The 19,597-nt window shown below is 37.0% G+C and overlaps 1 protein-coding gene across 2 annotated transcripts in view; it reads left to right on the forward strand.

Moving 5' to 3' along the window:
- Positions 1–17,383, forward strand: part of LOC114651415 (macrophage mannose receptor 1-like) — a 425,221-nt gene extending 407,838 nt beyond the window's left edge. The window contains exons 8-9 of one of the 2 annotated variants that reach the window (XM_051932993.1): positions 16,440–16,537; positions 17,074–17,383. In XM_051932993.1, coding sequence (XP_051788953.1) covers positions 16,440–16,537; positions 17,074–17,172 — 197 coding nt within the window. In that variant the 3' untranslated portion in view covers positions 17,173–17,383. The remainder of the gene's footprint in view (positions 1–16,439; positions 16,538–17,073) is intronic. The other variant, XM_051932998.1, reaches the window with a different exon arrangement.
- The last annotated feature ends 2,214 nt before the right edge of the window (positions 17,384–19,597 follow it).

Here is a 19,597-nt window from a genome sequence, read left to right on the forward strand (position 1 = left end):
GCACCTGGAGCACATCCGGGGCATTATAAAAGGGTCCACCTCACTCCATTAGAAGAGCCAGAGTCGGGAGGCAGAGGGCGGAACTTGAGACTGGTGGAGTGAGGGCAGCAGTAAAGGGAGGAGTAAAGGAAAGAAGAGACTGAATTTGGCTGGAAGGACATTGTGAGGTGCTGTTAACGAGGGAAAAAATAAACATGTGTGTTTTGGACAGCTGGTGTCGTGTCTTTCTGTGTACGGGGGTTGTCTGGCTGTCTTATCACACTGTATTAATATTGGCATAATGTTTTGCATCAGCATAGTGGCATAGTGGTTAGGATTACTACCCTGTAGATCCAGGACTCACAACCTTAGTAGAGTACACACATTCTCTCTGCATCTGCATGAGCTTTCTTGGACCCCTGGTTTACCTCCCAAATTCTGAAGATGTGTATGTTAGGTTATTTAGTGTCTTTTACTCTTGATCTTGTGGGAGTGGGAGTGTCCTGTGGTGAACCATTCCACCATTCCAAAGCAAACTTCTGTTTGACCCTGCCAAGATAGGCTCTAGACTCCAGTGACCACAGATTGTAAAGTAAGTGATGAAAATGGACACAGAAGTTTTACATTCCTTATTGTTAGGAAGTAACCCTGGTGAAAAGCCCCAAATCTTTGTAAATAAACAAACACTGTTTATTTTAGTTAAAGAGAATTTTTTAGGAACAATAATGACTTAAATTATCAACAGCAGGTAAATTACCAGCATTAATCGGTTAACAAAATCAAATTAATGACCAGTGACAAATTAAGGAGATGTGTAGCATGCAATCAGTGTTATCAACCGAGCAGACATTACACACATACTGTACATTTAGTTTTAGTTTCAGGTTATTAGTACTTGTGTCTCAGTGTGGGCAGTGCCTTGTCACAAAGTTTCATCAACAGAAAATGCAATTATCTTAATATGTTTAGAATGCCACAGCATTGCAGAGTTTTTAACAGGGAATTGTGATGTGCTGTGCTTGGGAGCTCATCAGCACTGTTAATTCTAAAGTAGGCCATCAGTTTATTTTAAAAAGAGTAATGTACCAAATCTGCTCTATTGGCATTGGATCTGTGCGTAGAAGACTTTCTTTGTCTAACATTGCTGTGTTTAACATACAGCTGCTCAGGAGATAAGCTCTAGAACTATCTGATTCATTGCAGACTGCAATTTCGATATGTCACGCAAAGATGAAAAAAAACCTGAAGGAGTTTGCATCTGTAAGTGAGATGACAACATCTGTTATGTTTACTTTACAGATCTTACCCTATTCTTTATTACTTTTTACCATGAGTAATTGTAACATCTACATTTATATTCCTGCATGTAAGTGTATAAAAATTGTATTATTTGTTCATAGCTTTCTTCTTTTTTCCCCATGCTTGCTTCTTAATCTAATTCAAAACGTTGACTTTCAACTATTTATTCATGTTTGATATTAGTTAGTATCCTGGGTTTGCATGTTCTCCCCTTACATATGTGGACTGAGTGTGTGTAACGTCAGATATTGTTTTATAGCCAAATATTCAAAGTGTGTCATTAAGCACTCTCAATTGCCAAAATCTGTTTATTCCTACATGTGTTGTTAAGTGACATCCTTCTACTTTAGGCTCACAGGGAGCTCTCCAGGTTTTGCATATTGCTTATTAAGTGAATGACCCGAAATGTTGCTATGACAGATGTTCAGTATTTGATGTATATTGTATGCTTGTATAAATGCAGTATATACATGGAAACATTTTCATTTCTACTTCTGTTATTATAGTTATTAACGCTGTTCAAGCAGTGACTTCAATAGTATTTTAAAAACTAAACAAAGTAAGAATTCACTGAAAAAACACTCAAAGTTTTAAAATGAGTAGATGACATATACTGTAGCCTGAATTACAAGGTATCAAAAATAAATATCAAATGAGACTATATATGTGCAATGATCTTACTGCTCACAAAGGAACTTTTAATAATAAAAAAGAAAGCATGTTTGAAATTAAATAGCCATTTGCTTAAAGTAAGAAATGGCTTCAAAACACACTTGCTATTTGATGCTTGCATTGTCTGATTATGCTGGAAGTACTGAAAGTCATAGACAATAAAATTGTGTGGATTAAGCTGACAGGTACAACATGAATGATATATACTTTGACAACTATAGAGAAAACTGTGTTTTACACTTGCAAACTATGTCCATGTGGACATTTTTGGTGTAACAAAAACTAAAAGTTAATTGCTGAAAACCCATAACTAAATATAAAAAAAACTAAAGCTACAATGACAAACTAAAATTAGAAAATGGCAAAAAACTAAAACAATAAATACTAAAAAAAAGAATGAATAAATAAATAAAAACTAACACTAGAAAATCGTAACAAAAAAATAAAAACTAAAACTAAATTTAAGCTAAAAAATAAAGTCAGAAACTAATACAAACTAAAACTAGAAAATATCAATATTACATAAATACATCATAAACAATTAGTCCACAAAATTGTCTTAATATTCCTGTAAATTCCTTGGTAAATTAGTCCCTTTAAAGTTCTTCGTGGTTTGTTTGAGCAAAACTAACCAGTTGGAAAAAATGACAATTTTATTCTCCAGGACATTAATGTGCATTATTTTGTTTTAAATATAAGAATGTGGATAACGATAGATTATGTTTAAAATGTTTATACTGTAAGTGCCATACAACTGTTCACCTGCATTATTCCCATACAATGAAAGGTGGTTCTTACCTTGAAATGATTAAAAATTGTTTTTAACTAGCTTTCTTAGGGGACTGAGTTAGAGATCACAAACCAATGGATGGCCAGGTTCTATAATCGATGGACTAAAAGCAAAGTGGAAGTGGTAGAGCTTTGCAAAAGTCATGTCCGTTTTCAATTAATCTGAGTAGAAATCAACCAAACACTATTTGTTTTCACAGTGGGGAGCATTCTACTTCTTAACACCAGTACATAGTACCTGGGGAAAAAAAATCCTGGCAATTTGTTTTATTGTGGAATGGTCCTAGTTTCTTTTGTAGAGCTGAATACAGTGTCTCAAATCCTCACTATAACCCTTGTATGTTTACAGTTATAAGTCTGTCACAAATTGAAACATGTATTATTATTATTCATGTATTACTGGCAACTTAAGATTCCTGATGTGTCTAAAACAGTAGCAAATACATTAGAGTGACATTAATATCAAGAACAACCTGGATGGATATCAACTGTTCTTGCTAGGAGTCTAGGTATTCAATATGACTAGATAAACAGGTGGCTCTTCATCTATGTAAGCTGATTGGTCTTTGTATGGATGGAATCATAGAGAGATTCTTAGTTTCTCTATTACCCTGAATTTATGTTTATCTTGTGCTTTATTGATGCACTTCTTGGGCCAATGTAGCATTGTAGTTTATGTCCACTCTTTGACCAATCCTGTTTAGACATGACTTGTGTCTTTGATACTTCCACCATCTCAGCTTTTTAATGTTACCTTTGGGCTAAGTCAAGTTTTTTTTTGTCCTTGCATATTCATACCTTATGTGTTGAGGTTTCTGGTTTTTAGTTTATACTAGCTCTGATCTGATATTCTCTGAGTAGAACAGGTTTCTTTTAAGATCTATTACTGCTTAATAGGATCTTATGTTTCCCTGAGTAAAGCAGGTTTTCAGAAATCATTAATATTACAGTAAATCTCGCTATCCATAGATTCTGTTCCTGCAGATTCACTTATCCACATTTATAAAAGTATAACCAATTTTGCAACACCCATTTTTTACTTGTGCCTAATCATGGCCATACACAGTACAAAAAAATTCCAAGAGAACTATTGCATATGACCAACACGTGAGGTTGAGCAATGACAGGTCTGTGATGCCACTAGATATCCAGGGTTGCATACACGCTACACTGAATGAATTAACATATGCTTACCTGGTGCTGAGAGGTGTGGGTAAGGCATTGAAAACCATTCATTGATGTGGAATGGGGCTTGCAATTGTTCCACACAAACAAAGTTATAAGCTCATACTGATGCCCTGTGCACACACAGCCCATCACTACTGCTGATTGGATGGTTTAGTGAGATCCTCAGATCTGTTCTGCTACAATCACAGCCTCCAGTGAAGCTCCAAGAATACAATCACACTTGACTATAGAGTAAGTAAAAATTGTATCAATTGTAACAAGGTTTCTATAGGTATATCTTCAGAAGGATCATTACTAAGCATTGAAGGGTGAGAGTGGAGGGCCAGCATGTTTGTCTCACCTCATTACCTCCACTGTAGTTTCTCCCCATAGTTGGAGTCCTAGCCCCATTTTTCTCAAATGATCAATGCTTCATTATCCACAGTTTCTAATGGGTTTTTCAGGGACATAACCTCCGTGGATAACTGGAATTGACTATATGTAAATAAGAAAGCATCCTCATGTCACAGATAAACTCAGATTACAAAATTCAGCAGTACAGCCCAGAAAAGTTCCTTGGTACAAATTTTTTTTTCTCTGGAAATTGAAAAAAAATATCAAATTTCCCACTTTACGTGCAGTATTCCAGCACATAAAAATCAAATTTCTATTTTATAAATGTTCATGCATAGGTGCCTTACTGGTATGTACAGATACTACTCCCAGTCCATCCATCCATTTTCCAACCCGCTGAATCCAAACACGGGGTCACGGGGGTCTGCTGGAGCCAATCCAAGCTAACACAGGGCACAAGGCAGGAACCAATCCCGGGCAGGGTGCCAACCCACCACAGTACTACTCCCAGTGAGTTATAAAAAGGAATGTAAAACAATAAAAGCATAACTTCCTAATTTCCAGACAAATGCTATAAAAAATGTATTCCATATTTATAATGTAAAGTGGAAATGCTTTGACACATACTGTATGGATTAAGTAAGGAGAGTTTTAACAGTTTGATATGACATACCAGTAACTATATACGTTTTGCCACTCTAATATAATTTACAGTTATTCAATCCATTACATAATTCTTTTATTTGGCTGAGCTAATTCAACATTTTATTTCCACAGAAACCAATAACATTAGTAAGATGTATTTCTGGATAAATGAAAGCCTGACCTGGAGTAGAGCTCAGAACTACTGTCGCGTGAACTACACAGACCTGGTCAGTATAAAAAATGAAACTGAAAATCAGGAGATAATGAAGAACGCTAAGAGTTTCCCCTTTTGGATCGGTTTATTTAATAACCCATGGAAATGGTCTGATGGTGGGAATTCAACATTTCAAAACTGGAGAGATGGTCAGCCAGATAATTGGTATCTAAGTGAAAAGTGTGCAGCATTTTCACAGGCAAATTGGAATGATGATCAATGTAGTTATCAGACCTACTTTTTGTGCTACAATAGTAAGTCTTCTATATTACTGTACTGTATGTGACCTAGATGAGTATCTCTTAAATCAGATTCCAAGCTGCCCAAGAGTTGTAAGAATAATTGAAAAACCTATAAAATGATCTATTTCTAAAATCAAAATGCTCATTCATGAGCCCTTTACAATATGCTTTACAAGCTACTTGATATTACTGTAAATATTTGAATCTGTACACAATGTTTTTCAGAGTCCTGCACTCCAATCTCCTGCACCAACACATACATCTTTGTGTCATATTTATTGTCTTGGGATGATGCTCAGAAGTACTGCAGAGCACACTACACAGACTTGGTGACTATTAAGAACCAAACAATGAATGACCAACTGCTAATAAAGACACAAGCGAAATACTCTTGGATTGGACTCCGCCATGAAAATGACAACTGGCACTGGTCCAATGGAGAGCCTCTGGCCTACACAAACTGGAAACGGGAGTTTTTCTGTGCTGTGCTCCAGTCAGATAGCTCTTGGAATGACTCAGTATGTGGTGAAGAACATCCTTTCATGTGCTTTAAAGGCAAGTTCAATTAATTTCAAGTTAATTAATTTTTATAAAGCACACTTCCATTGACAATTTCAGCAAGCTGTAGACATTTGCCAAAAGAATACATCTAAAATAAGGCATAAAGCAACATGAAACAACACACAAAAATATGTTGCTAAGCACAAAAACACCATACAACGATATATTTACACAGAAACAGAAACATGTATATATTTATGTAAAAATCAATAAGTAAATATAGTCAATTCTCCTTATCCGTGGGGGACCAAAAAGGGGGAATGGAATCTGGAGGATGTGGCGGTCCTCTGCTCAACCCTTGAGGCTCATTCTACAGGTTCACCAACGGAAATCTCGTTACAAATTTTAATTCCTCTGTAGTCAAGTTCAATCATCTTCTAGTTGCTCTGCCAGAAGCTATGAGCTACCTTAGACGGGCTGATTTGAGGACCTCACTAAACCATCCAGGCGGTAGTACCAATGGGCGGTGTGTATAAACATCATGGTTTTAATCAGTGGAAGTTTATGTCCCACACTTACCATGAATTAATTGTTTATAGGGAACAATTGCAAAACCCATCACAAATAAACTTCAATGGCTTACCCATGCTTCTCAGCACCAGGTATACAAAGAATGATCTATTCAGTGTAGTGCACATGGAGCCCTGGACATCTAAAGGCATCACAGACATGTTATTGCTTAAACTCACATTTTGGTGCTGCATAATAGGCCCCTCAAAATATTTCATGTGCTGCACATGGCCATGGATAAGTGCAGCTGTCACAAAACGGGTTACACTTTTATAAAAGTGGAGAAGTGACTCCTTGGATTTACTTTATATGGAAAAGTTTTAAAATTTTAAGCCATTTCCAACATTCAATTGAGCATAGAAAAAGAGTATTCCAGGCTACACAAATTTGATCTCCCCTTAGAAAAATGCTCCACCCTGGTCATTTCATTAAGGATCTGGATTCAAGTGTGTCATTCTCCTGTTTTATTACACACAGATAACAACTGGGGACTGGTTCATCTCTTAAGCCAGTTTGCAGATTTGCTTGTAAAGCCAAGTACTAAACAGGGCTTTGCAGTCTTCTACACACTAGTTGAAGGAGGACCACCTTTAATACTTTAAATGAACCCCTATAATAACTTACAAGACTTTAATTTGACACATCAGAGACAGTTGAAGTATATTCAAAATTTAGGGTATTGGTGAGACTTCAATATTTTGCTGCTTAAATTATAGGAACATGTGGTAAAACAAGTTAGGGGTCTGTGGTAGTGTATTAGTTTTAATAAAAATGGTATGGCTGAGACCTGGTGGGTGTGGGTACAGCTGTGGGATGTTTAATGTGGAAATTGGCTGATTACGTATTCATGTGCAAATGAGATCAGCTCTGCCAGTTTCCTCATTGACACTCTGCACAAAGTTAAGCAAAGCACCTGTATCTATGGGGCATAGAATGGAGTCTGACAAGGACAGAGGGAGGATCATTAAAAAAGGATTTAGAATGAATGAAGAATAGATAAGAAATTGGAGTTAATCAAAAGACGCATTTGGAAAGAACTAAGAGGATAATTGGGAGAGCGAGCACTGGATGGGAAGCACCCCCAGTGAACGAAGGAACTGTGGTCCAGAGGTGTAGCATCAAGAGAGCAGGAGTGGCTGGGTGCCACTCAAACACAAGAAGTAGCAGAAACCAAAAAAAAAACCCAAGAGAAAGAAAATAAATGTAAAGAAACCTAAAACCCTAAAAATACTGACAGGGGAACTTTTTGTTAGCAATATACAGCAATAATATGTATTTAAGTTGTATAATTTTCAAAAAGTCAACTGACTATTGTAAAAAGGCACTATATACACGCCCGACCCAACACAGATTGGACACGGAGGCACACATATAAAATAAATAAACGTTTATTTTCTTCAGCTGGAGGGCACGTCTTCCCCGTGTCTCCCAGCCATTAAACACAGTCCCAAAAGACTGACTCACAAAAGCAAAGCACTCTTCCTCTGCACCACCACTCCTCACAGGCAACCTTGTCCTCCTCCACCCGACTCTGGCCGCTGAGTGGTGGTTTCTGGCTCCTTTTATTGGGCACACTAGTTTCTGGGTGTGGCGAAACTAGTGCACAGAAGTGTCCAGCAGCTCCTGCTGCAGCACCCCCTGGCGGCGCCTGCGGAACCCAACAGGGCTGCACAAAACTCCAACTCCCATGAAGCCCTGGGGGAGTCCAAGGCACCGCTGCAACCCAGGGAGGCTGCCATCTAGCGTTCAGGGGGAGATGTTGTGTTTCCCATGCTTGCTCCCCTGGTACATATGCTGCAGGGGCATCCCAGTCGAGCATGGGCCCCGGCCATCCGTCACACTATATAATTCTTTTTTCATTTCCAGAATATATTTTCATACACCAATTTCTATTTTCAGGTTATGTCATTGGTGTTACATGGTCTGATTGATGGTCAAAAAGTACATTAATCACTTTTATTTTAAAAGGCATACACTATTCACAATTAAACAGCCAGACTGTCATGTTTTTAATCCCTTAAGAAACCAGTAACATCAGTGAGAGGTACTCATGGATAAATCTCTACATGACATGGAAGGATGCCCAGCAGTACTGTCGTGTGAATTACACAGACCTGGTCAGTATAAGAGATGAAAGTGAAAATATGGAAATAATGAAGAAAGCACAAAGCAATCCCTTCTGGATCGGTCTGTTTAATGACCCATGGAAGTGGTCTGATGGTGGACAGTCGAAATTTAAAAAATGGAGCAATCAGGAGCCAAATAATTGGAGTCTTAATGAAGAATGTGTGGAGATTTGGCCAAATGGAACTTGGAATGATGCTGATTGCAGTTTGCAGAAGCCATTTATTTGCTCACAAAGTAAGTTAATCTTTTTTATTTTCATGTTTATTTTTATGTGATATATAAAGATGTGTATTACTTTTGCAGAAACAAAAAACATGAAAATATCTTCGAAAATGTTTAATACTTTTCATGACTGCTCCAGGCCATATACAAAGCAAAAAGTTTATAAAAATTGTTAAAGACCTTTTTTCCAGTCAGTTTGTACTTTACTATTAGAACATAGATTGTGAAAATGTCACATTTACAAAAAAACTGATTTACAGCAATATGACAACCTTTCTTTGGTTTATTTTGTTTATTTGGATCATAGACAGGTAGAGATCAACAATATTTTTTATGATTGTTTTGGAAATCAAAGTAGATGTTCTTGTGTAATCATTCTCCAAAATACCTGCCATAGAGTGGAGCAGTCTTCTATACAGTATATTGTATGATGGTGCTTATTTTGTATACCATATTGTACAAATAAAACCAATATTTTTTTTTCATTTGATTCATTCGGCCTTTTGTGTTGTCTGTAAATTAATGGCTTATCTAATGGAGTTCCTACAAACAAACTCAGGTCTTTTTCCTGTCCTGCACCCAAACCTTCCATGAACAAGCAATATAGAAAAAATAGTATATAAAAACAGAGTGTCTTAACAGGCTGGGATGCATATCTTCTTGTAGAAAGGCAATACAATAAATAAACTGATCTACAAGGACTAGCAAACACTAACTAATGCAGGAATCCTGTAAGAGATCCATCATCACCCCCATTAAAGGTGTGGATATATAAGCACCTTGAGGTCATATGCTGTCGTTTCCCAGATGTCCAGAGATGTGGGTGATACGTCATTAATTCAAGAGGCTGAGAGTTCAAGATGGATTGAATTGTGGAATAATAATAGCCGGTTATTTATGCTGAGGTTATCCCCCTTGAGGTCCGTACAGCTTTAGCTGCAATAATCCTAATAGCCTATTTTGTTGGTAAGTGATTGTAGGACTGGATACATCCAACAATATATAGTAGTAAAGGAAAAAGATAACTGAACTTATAATACAGAGAGCAGCAGTAGAGCAACAGGGGATCAGAAAGAAAAGGCAGGAGGACAGAGTCAGAAGCAGGGCACCACATGACAAACCACCTGGATTGGGACTCAGTTGCAGTGGGTGACACCTCACTACCACACTGGAACATTGTGAGATTTTTTACAGTGGCCGAAGTGCCAATCCTGCCACCAACCCCTAAGTTTTCCATGCAAGTTGGAGGACCTGCTTGCAGGGTTGTATGCAAATTGCAAATTAACGTCATACCCAGGACAGAGCAATTACAGGCTCTCAGGGGCCCAAAGGAGTAGAGTCACTTCTGGCGTTTACAGGATTCAAACTGGCAACCTTTCAATTGTTGGCACAGATCCCTATCCTCAGACCCACAACTCTGCCCGAGTCAGAACATATAAAGAAAAGTCCCAGGGACATTTAATGAACACAGGTGAAAATACAGGTTAAGTATAGGTCTGAAGATGCTTACATGGTGTAGCACAATCAATAAAACTGGTATACTGATGAATATCTGGAACATCTATCCATCCATCCATTTTCCAACCCGCTGAATCCGAACACAGGGTCACGGGGGTCTGCTGGAGCCAATCCCAGGGCACAAGGCAGGAAACAATCCCGGACAGGGTACCAACCCACCGCAGGACACACACAAACACACCCACACACCAAGCACACACTAGGGCCAATGTAGAATCTCCAATCCACCTAACCTGAATGTCTTTGGACTGTGGGAGGAAACTGGAGCACCCGGAGGAAACCCACGCAGACACAGAGAGAACATGCAAACTCCACGCAGGGAGGACCCGGGAAGCGAACCCAGGTCTCCTAACTGCGAGGCAGCAGTGCTACCCACTGTGCCACCGTGCCGCCTATCTGGAACATATTTCATTATTCTTAAAATTACTATATCAACACTATGATCATATTTTTATTAAGCGATTTAGTAAAAGAGAAGGGTAAAACAAAAGCAGACAGTTTAGTTAGACACCATACGATTTAACTCCAGAGGTTAATTGTATGTAAAAGTAAATAAATAAATACATTAGGAAGAGGGCAAGGATATGTGATAAGATGTGCATAAACCCTCCAATCCAGCACTTCCACATACAACACCACACACCCATTACCTTTCATGCAAAAAACATCTTAGTAAATCCAATCCACTCTCCCTAGCCTCAAAGAGATGTGAAAAATCCTACATAATTACTACCAAAAATTGAAAAAGCAAAAATCATAGAATACTGTGAAAAGATAAAACTAAAGGCTAAGAGAAATTATCTTGGGACCCAACCACACAGGAAGACAGCCTCATTGTCTGTAACCCCATCCCTCCATCCTCTTGCAAGCTACAACTTTAAACATAACAAGAGCCTACCATATATCACTACTGTATATCAATAAAAATATGAATACAACATATAAGAAATAATAAAACTGCTTCAAACATTCTTAATCTAAAAAACCACACAGAAACATAAAATGTATATTATGTTAGTTACTCAAAGTTTGTTACAGCACTTCTTGGACAGAAACAAAATGATAAATTGCCTCTAGAGCATAGGACTCATAACTGTGTTGTACTTCATAAGCTTTTATCGTCAAAGTAGCTGGGAAAATGCAGTTACTTTACAGGCCTGCAGTTTGCAACTCTTTAATTGAAGGTTCACACATTTTCCTTTATTTGCAATTACTGTGCTGAAATCTTGGAAAAACAGAGCAACGTAGATTCATTATGTAGAATTTTGGAGCAGCCCTCGGGACCAATGATCTCTCTGTGTAGAAAAGAAACTTCACTATTAAGGGAAACTGTTTAAAAAACTGAACTTCACCTGGAGAGTAGATGCTCACGTTACTCTCATTACTTCACTTTCTCCAGGCTGATCAAAATAAACTACTGTATACTTACCATAAGCAAGCAAGTATACATAATGTTTAAAGTTTAAATCTAACAAGAGAAATATAGAAAGCAGCATATTTACAGGATCTGATAGTTAACTGTGTCAGAGACAGAGAAGGGATCAAGGAATATGAGGACAGGTTGATGTATTGGTAGCTCTAGCCAGCCAAAATGTGCCAACAACAGTAGAGCCTTCTCAGTGGAGTGGTCCCACTTGAAGCTTAACTGGTTAGCATCAAAAATTACTTCTGTAGGAGGAAAGGTTCTGTAGGAGGAAAGGAGACACTTGTTAAGAATGTTTTGAATTAAAAGGAGAGGAAAGAGATTAGTCTGTAATTGCTTACTTGAGTGTGGGCTTTTTAAGAAGAGGGGGTATTAGGGCCAGCTTGAACAGAGTAGGAGAGGTGCCTGTGTTGAGTGATGTGTTTATTATATGTGTGATTGCAGAAAACAGTAAATTAGAGAAAGCTTGGTGGAGGTGTGAAGTGATGAAGGTCTAGAAAACATTTAGTGGTACAACTAGTGAAGGGTTTAGAAGCATAAGTGTTGGAGAGTGGAGAGAAGGTGAAGACAAATGATAGAATTTGTCATGGAAGAATGGAGTTGAATCCCTCTAGCACAGTTTCAAATGACTGCAGATTGATTTATGTAGGTGTTATTATTTTGACAGATACCTATGTATGCTTTGCATCTTTAGTAATACATTTTGTGTATTTTCTCAGGATATAACACTCAAATTTACAGTAAAAACTTGAAACTGGTAGGCATCAGTGTACATCTGCAAAAGTAAAACAGAGCTGGAAACACAATATTTCATTTTTAAGCCTTCTTTAGGATTATGTCAAATCTTTTTCTTTGTGCATGTACACATCTGCCACCAAATTAACTATGTGATTCAATGTGATCGTGTATGTATGTAACTCAGTACTTACACCAGCATTTCAAAATAGCTTACTCAAGTCATACTTTTTCTCTTAAAGGGTGCCTCATTTACAGTCAATGTGCCATGTAGCATCATCCCTTCCATTTTTCACTAAGAAAGCCTACCATTTTTTCTTTCATTTGCATTCATTGTCAGGTCTGCCATGTCTGTGAAAACCCTGTAAGTGAGCTACAGTCCACCCCTGCACTCTTCACTTGTAGATGGATCGCTCCATCCACATGTTCTCACTTCGCCATATCTTTTTCATGCTGGCTGTGTACTTCATGTTCCACACTATGTGGAAAACTTTTTTAAAGTCATATCCAGTGAGTTTCGAGTTGTTTCTTACTTAACTGAAATAACTGGAGCACCCCCAGTTTTAAAATTTGTTTTTTTATTTATCATGTGCAGTGGGCTCAGTAAAAAAAACAGAGAAAAATATCATCAATCATGTTTTCTGAATAGGCATGGGCATTTAAAGTGCAGCATCTTAAAAAAAGTAAAAAAAAGAACAGAAGCATGACATGTACACTGAATAAATAATTAAAGATTTAAAAAGAAAACAACCACCACTCTTTTAAGTTTTATCGCTCTACATCTCGTGGTACCTCTATGGTCAGCTTGAGTGCACAGTTTGAGAACAGCAGCTGTAGAGAGTTGCCCTCCAGGAAAGTGGTGAGATTTGAGAATTATGTGTGACCACAGTTGACCCAGCATTACTCTGACTGCTGTCTGTGGGAAAGCTAACTGAACAGGCTCAAGAAACTGGTAGTCCTATACATAGCATAATTTTATGTCAGGGATGCCTGGTGGTGCAGTGGTGAATACTGCTGCCTGACAGCTTAATTCACATTTTCAGACAAAATAACCAGTTTATCATAGTTGGCAGACACTTCTCTAGCCTTCATGACATGAAAATGACCATTGCTCTATTGTAATCCACTCAAAATTTTATCAGGCTTTCCATCCTTATTAACAACAATGCATTTCATCAAATTCATCAAAATTACCAAACATGTCCGTATTTAATTTAGAATGGTTCAGTCATCACTAATATTTAACCAGGACTCAATCTCTTAATTAAGGAAATATAAATGTCTTACTTTCTTAGGTGTTGAGGCCAAAATGACATTTCGAAAAATACTTTTTGTGTTTAAAATCTACTGCTACCTGTTGTAGTTTGTACTTCAATCAAATATACAGCTGGGAAGTTGAGCTCACAACCTTGAGGGATAGATAGATAGATAGATAGATAGATAGATAGATAGATAGATAGATAGATAGATAGATAGATAGATAGATAGATAGATAGATAGATAGATAGATAGATAGATAGATAGATAGATAGATAGATAGATAGATAGATAGATAGATAGATAGATAGATAGATAGATAGAGAGATAGATAGATAGATAGATAGATAGATAGATAGATAGATACTTTATTAATCCCAAGGGGAAATTCACATACTCCAGCAGCAGCATACTGATACAAAAAACAATATTAAATTAAAGAGTAATAAAAATGCAGGTAAAAACAGACAATAACTTTGAATAATGTTAACGTATTAAACCACCCCCTCTGGAATTGAAGAGTCGCATAGTTTGGGGGAGGAATGATCTCCTCAGTCTGTCAGTGGAGCAGGACAGTGACAGCAGTCTGTCGCTGAAGCTGCTCCTCTGTCTGGAGATAACACTGTTTAGTGGATGCAGTGGATTATCCATAATTGACAGGAGCTTGCTGAGCGCCCGTCGCTTTGCCATAAATGTCAAACAGTCCAGCTCCATGCCTACAATAGAGCCTGCTTTCCTCACCAGTTTGTCCAGGCGTGAGGCATCCTTCTTCTTAATGCTGCCTCCCCAGCACACCACTGTGTAGAAGAGGGCACTCGCCACAACCGTCTGATAGAACATCGGCAGCATCTTATTGCAGATGTTGAAGGACGCCAGTCTTCTAAGGAAGTATAGCTGGCTCTGTCCTCTCTTGCACAGAGAATCAGTATTGGCAGTCCAGTCCAATTTATCATCCAGCTGCACTCCCAGGTATTTATAGGTCTGCACCCTCTGCACACAGTCACCTCTGATGATCATGGGGTCCATGAGGGGCCTGGGCCTCCTAAAATCCACCACCATCTCCTTGGTTTTGCTGGTGTTCAGGTGTAGGTGGTTTGAGTCGCACCATTTAACAAAGTCTTTGATGAGGTTCCTATACTCCTCCTCCTGCCCACTCCTGATGCAGTCCATGGATGCAGTGGCTGCAGGCTTTTGGAACATGTTTTTCCATCATTTCAATTGACTTGCATTTTAAGATTCAGAACCACTAATTTTTTTTCTTTTTTTTAACCAGCAGCCAACATGTAATAAGTGAGCAAACAAATGACAAACTAAAGTGATCTGATTTGCACATGTATCCGTCATATAATTTCTGTTTAATAAAATATTTAGAAATAAAAAATCTGGTCTAAGTAATATATCATCAATTGTCCATCCAACATTTGGATAGTGTTCAAAGAAAAAAGAAAACAGTTTTGGAATAACTGAACTCAAAAGCCATAGAATTTAACAACAGCTTTAACTAACAGCAATGACTGACTTATAATTAAGAAACTGGATGCTGGAAAATGTTACAGATTGGTGCCGCCAGAGCAGTGATGGAGCTCTTCACTAGTTCTGCTGGGTATAGGGTCCAAATAAACAGGTACTAGGTTTCATTCAGAAATTAAAATTTAGAAACGAAAGTGCTAGAAAGCAACAAATAAGAAGAAAAATGCTGGAAATTTTGCTTCGTTCCTAGAACAAAGGGATTCACTTTTTGGTTCAATCTCATAAAATATCTTTATTCAGGGGTGTAAGGAAAAAGCACTTAATATTGGAAAGTTCTGGACTTCAGAATGAATGATAAGGGGAATAATGGTTTATTATAGAGCACACCTTCAGCTTTAGTGGTCCATCAGCTCATTGCTTGGTGTGTTTGTGTACAAATGAATTAGCTTTTTCAGTGGTAGAATTGTAGTTAGGTGATTATATCATTCATTTTGTTTTTTGTAAATATGGCATTCATAACAGTCACAGACATTTTTGTGTGCTACTGATTTGGTAAAGTAGCCTAATTAATTTAAATTGTTTATGTGGGTAATACTGGCCCACTTTGAACTTAAATTGAGATATTGTACTACTACTGTGATTGGCAAACAAGAATAAAAAGTTATTTGCACCACTCTGACTTAAACATGGTGCCACAGGTATGAATCAAATAGAGTATATCACAAATGTTGACCTGCCATAATGATAACATGTCCCAGAAGTAAATTATGGTTTACCTTGCATTTTTAACAGTTTTATCAGAATTCTGAAAAACAATTGTGTTCACACAACATCAGAGTTATGCGACTACTAAATTATAACGTAACAGAGACAATAAAACAAGCAACTCCTTAATTAACTAGAAGCACATACACATAAAATTAAAGAACATTATTTATAAGACAGCCAAACATTATGTGCTGCTGCTGTTTTAATGTAGGTGTTCAATCTCAAGGTACATTTCTGTTTCAGTACTAAACATCTTGTGTAATACTGAAAAATGACCTTTTCAAAAATATAGCTGTAAGCAAGATTTATTCATATTGGTTTTTTTTTTTCTGTCAAGACAAAAGTCTAAAATTCCAAAGAGAATATGATGTAAAAATCTGGAAAATCCTCATTATAGAAACGCATGTTTACAAACACATGAATAAATTTGCCAATTTGACAACAATATTTTATGTTACAATCACAATAAATTTTCATTCTTTTTTAGGTTTGGAGGAAAAGAGGACAAAGATGAGAGTCCGTATAGATGTACAGAGTGGTCTAAATCCTGAGGATCCAATAATCAGTGATGCCATCCTGAATCAGGTTTGGAGCCCTGTGTTTGACTTAACAATGTGTAAAAAGATTTAAATTATACCTAGGCTGGCCTTCACTTTTTGTATTTGTGATTCAACATGCGTAATGTATGAATTAAAAGAACCTATTTATACTGTAATTCTTTACCTCAGATTCTCTGCTCTGAATAATTGAAAGAAAACTTTAATGAAACGAGTATGCTAATGTACTTCTGCCACACAGCTACAGGAAACCATTTAGAACATAGCTGGTCAGTGTGCTGAGTTTACAAAGTCTTTCCATGTCTAATTGTTTTTTTCTAGTCATTTTGCCTGTTTTCTTACCACATCCTGAACACATGTAGGTTTATTGGGTGTGTAAATTGGACTGGTATGAATGAATCTCGGAGTGAATGAAGGTTTACCTGGCGACACACCAAGGGTTGGTTCCTCTTGCTTTTTAAATACAGTAGATTACAGCTCTCTATTTTAATTAGTTAGGTTAAGTTAATGGATGGATGCAAAATAGCGATTGACTTCTATAGTTAGTTTGCTTTTCTTTTGTAGATCAAAGAGAATCTCCTGAAGCAAAATTTGACGGGAAATCTTCAGTGGAAAGAAACGAATGGAAAAATTTTCAATGTGCTAAATACTGATGAAAACTAACACTGGATAGAAATCGGCTTCCAGGTTTATTTGGACAACATTCTGCTTCTCTCATTTCTAGAGTGCTACTGCAAAATTTACAATAAAGTGGTATCTCAGACTGCTACATTATATGCTTTTAATGTATAAGCTTGTTGTTGGGATTTGGGGTCAATTCATGGACCTTTATTCTTTGTCAATGAAAATCACATACTGAAATTTTTGTGAATGATCTTTGTCATCATAGCTTGGAGTAGTGAGAACAGTGCTATATAAATGTGAATAATAATTATTATTATTATTACTATTATTTAATCAGTCAATTTTTGACATTTAATAGAAAAATTGACAGTATCAGTTTTTCCATGTAAGGTAAGTAAGTTTATGTACATGAAGGCATTTTTTCAAACAAAATCTAAAAAAAAAAGCAGCCTTATTAAATCAATGTTTTAATTATCATTGTGTACCTTCAAGCAATAAAATCTGTGATCGTTTTCCATAAAAGTAAATGTCATTCCAGTGGAAGGGAGTACAATGTGCTTTGCAATTGATGATGGGCCTCTTTTGTTAAAGTGTACAATATGAATTACAATTTGAAATCAATAAGGCTGCTATGCGCTTTGTTTAGATTTTCTAACAAATGATTATTGTATTTCATAAACATATATTTGTTACATTTGTATGCAATGTAATAGCCACATAAAGAACAGTATACCATTTATTCTCGTTCTCTCCATATACAGTATGTATATATAATTTATATGTATTTGATATATCAAATCTGTTTTTTTGAATTGTATATTCTACTTATACTTTCTAAGGCACAGCATGGGCATTTGAGGATATTAAATAATTTAATGTTTTTTTTTTTTTCTAAAGTCGATAAATTGCACCTTTACTTGAGGATTTTTTTTCAAGCCTATTGTTTTACTTTTGCTGAAGTAGTTACAATGTAAGAAACATTTGCTTTTATATAAGTATATATATGCCTACATAGGGCGGCACGGTGGCGCAGTGGTAGCGCTGCTGCCTCACAGGAGACCTGGGTTTGCTTCCCGGGTCCTCCCTGCGTGGAGTTTGCATGTTCTCCCCGTGTCTGCGTGGGTTTCCTCTGGGTGTTCCGGTTTCCTCCCACAGTCCAAAGACATGCAGGTTAGGTGGATTGGCGATTCTAAATTGGCCCTAGTGTGTGCTTGGTGTGTGGGTGTGTTTGTGTGTGTCCTGCGGTGGGTTGGCACCCTGCCCGGGATTGGTTCCTGCCTTGTGCCCTGTGTTGGCTGGGATTGGCTCCAGCAGACCCCCGTGACCCTGTGTTTGGATTCAGCGGGTTAGAAAATGGATGGATATGCCTACATAATAATACTGTTTGAGGAGGTTTTCCCCTCTTTTCCACCTCTGATCATACACTGTATAACTTGGATTTATAATCTGACAGTTATATCTGATAAATATACTAATTGTACATTCTGGAGATATGAGCTTTACATTTGTTGGAGCCACAGATGCTGGCAACCAGTAGTGGGCACAGCAGATCTGTTATCACCGGGCCATTAACATATACAGTACAACACCCAATTTAGGGACCCACAGATTGGAAGACTTCTCAGTAGCCACTGTTTTTGACAAGTGAATGAGTGTTCTTGTATATACCACTTAATATTTTGTGTTGAATTCACTTTCTGTTGTTTGTAATGTACCACAATCAACTTTCCGAGGCGATGAAATGTGCAAGTAAGAATTTTGAAGTGCTGACATGACAGTAAATTTAAAATTTAACTTGATATCTGATATGTTTTCAAAATATCATTCTATCATTTACGAATACTATCAATGTGCAACACCACCCCTCCACAAATAAGGTAGGAATACTTTGTGAAGTCCTCATTACAATCTCAGTTCAATGACTACAATGCATTTTTAATTGCATTTACAGTAAGTACAAAGTATCAATGAATTACTTGACTATATTTTTTGGGAAATATAATCTTCATTAACTTATCAATGTTAGTAAATTTTAGGTTTACTGCTTTATTGTTTAATACCAAAGCCACACATCACTCTTGGTAAAGCTCAATCACTTTTGTGCTTCTTACTCACTGAAACTCTATACCTAAGTCTGCCCACAAATCGTTATTTTCTAAAATTTAAAAATAGCTCCCAAAATCTTTTTTTATTATTATTTTTTTACCTTTATTTAGCTGCCTATTGTTGCAAACTGCATGCTGACATGTGCAATGATCATGTTTCTTCCTAAAAAATGATTTTTTGAAGAAACAGTGCAAGCTAAAGTAAAAATAAAATAAATTTAAATAAAAGGTTTTCAAAGTTGCCCAGTTGTTTTGAAGTGCATATTGTCACTTTATTGTATTTTTGACAGATCTTTGGCTCTTTCTTTTAAAAGTGATTACTGATGAGAAATAGCTCAGATCCATTACATTGATATCTG

Source organism: Erpetoichthys calabaricus, chromosome 1 (genome assembly GCF_900747795.2).
Source record: "Erpetoichthys calabaricus chromosome 1, fErpCal1.3, whole genome shotgun sequence".
NCBI lineage: Eukaryota > Metazoa > Chordata > Cladistia > Polypteriformes > Polypteridae > Erpetoichthys > Erpetoichthys calabaricus.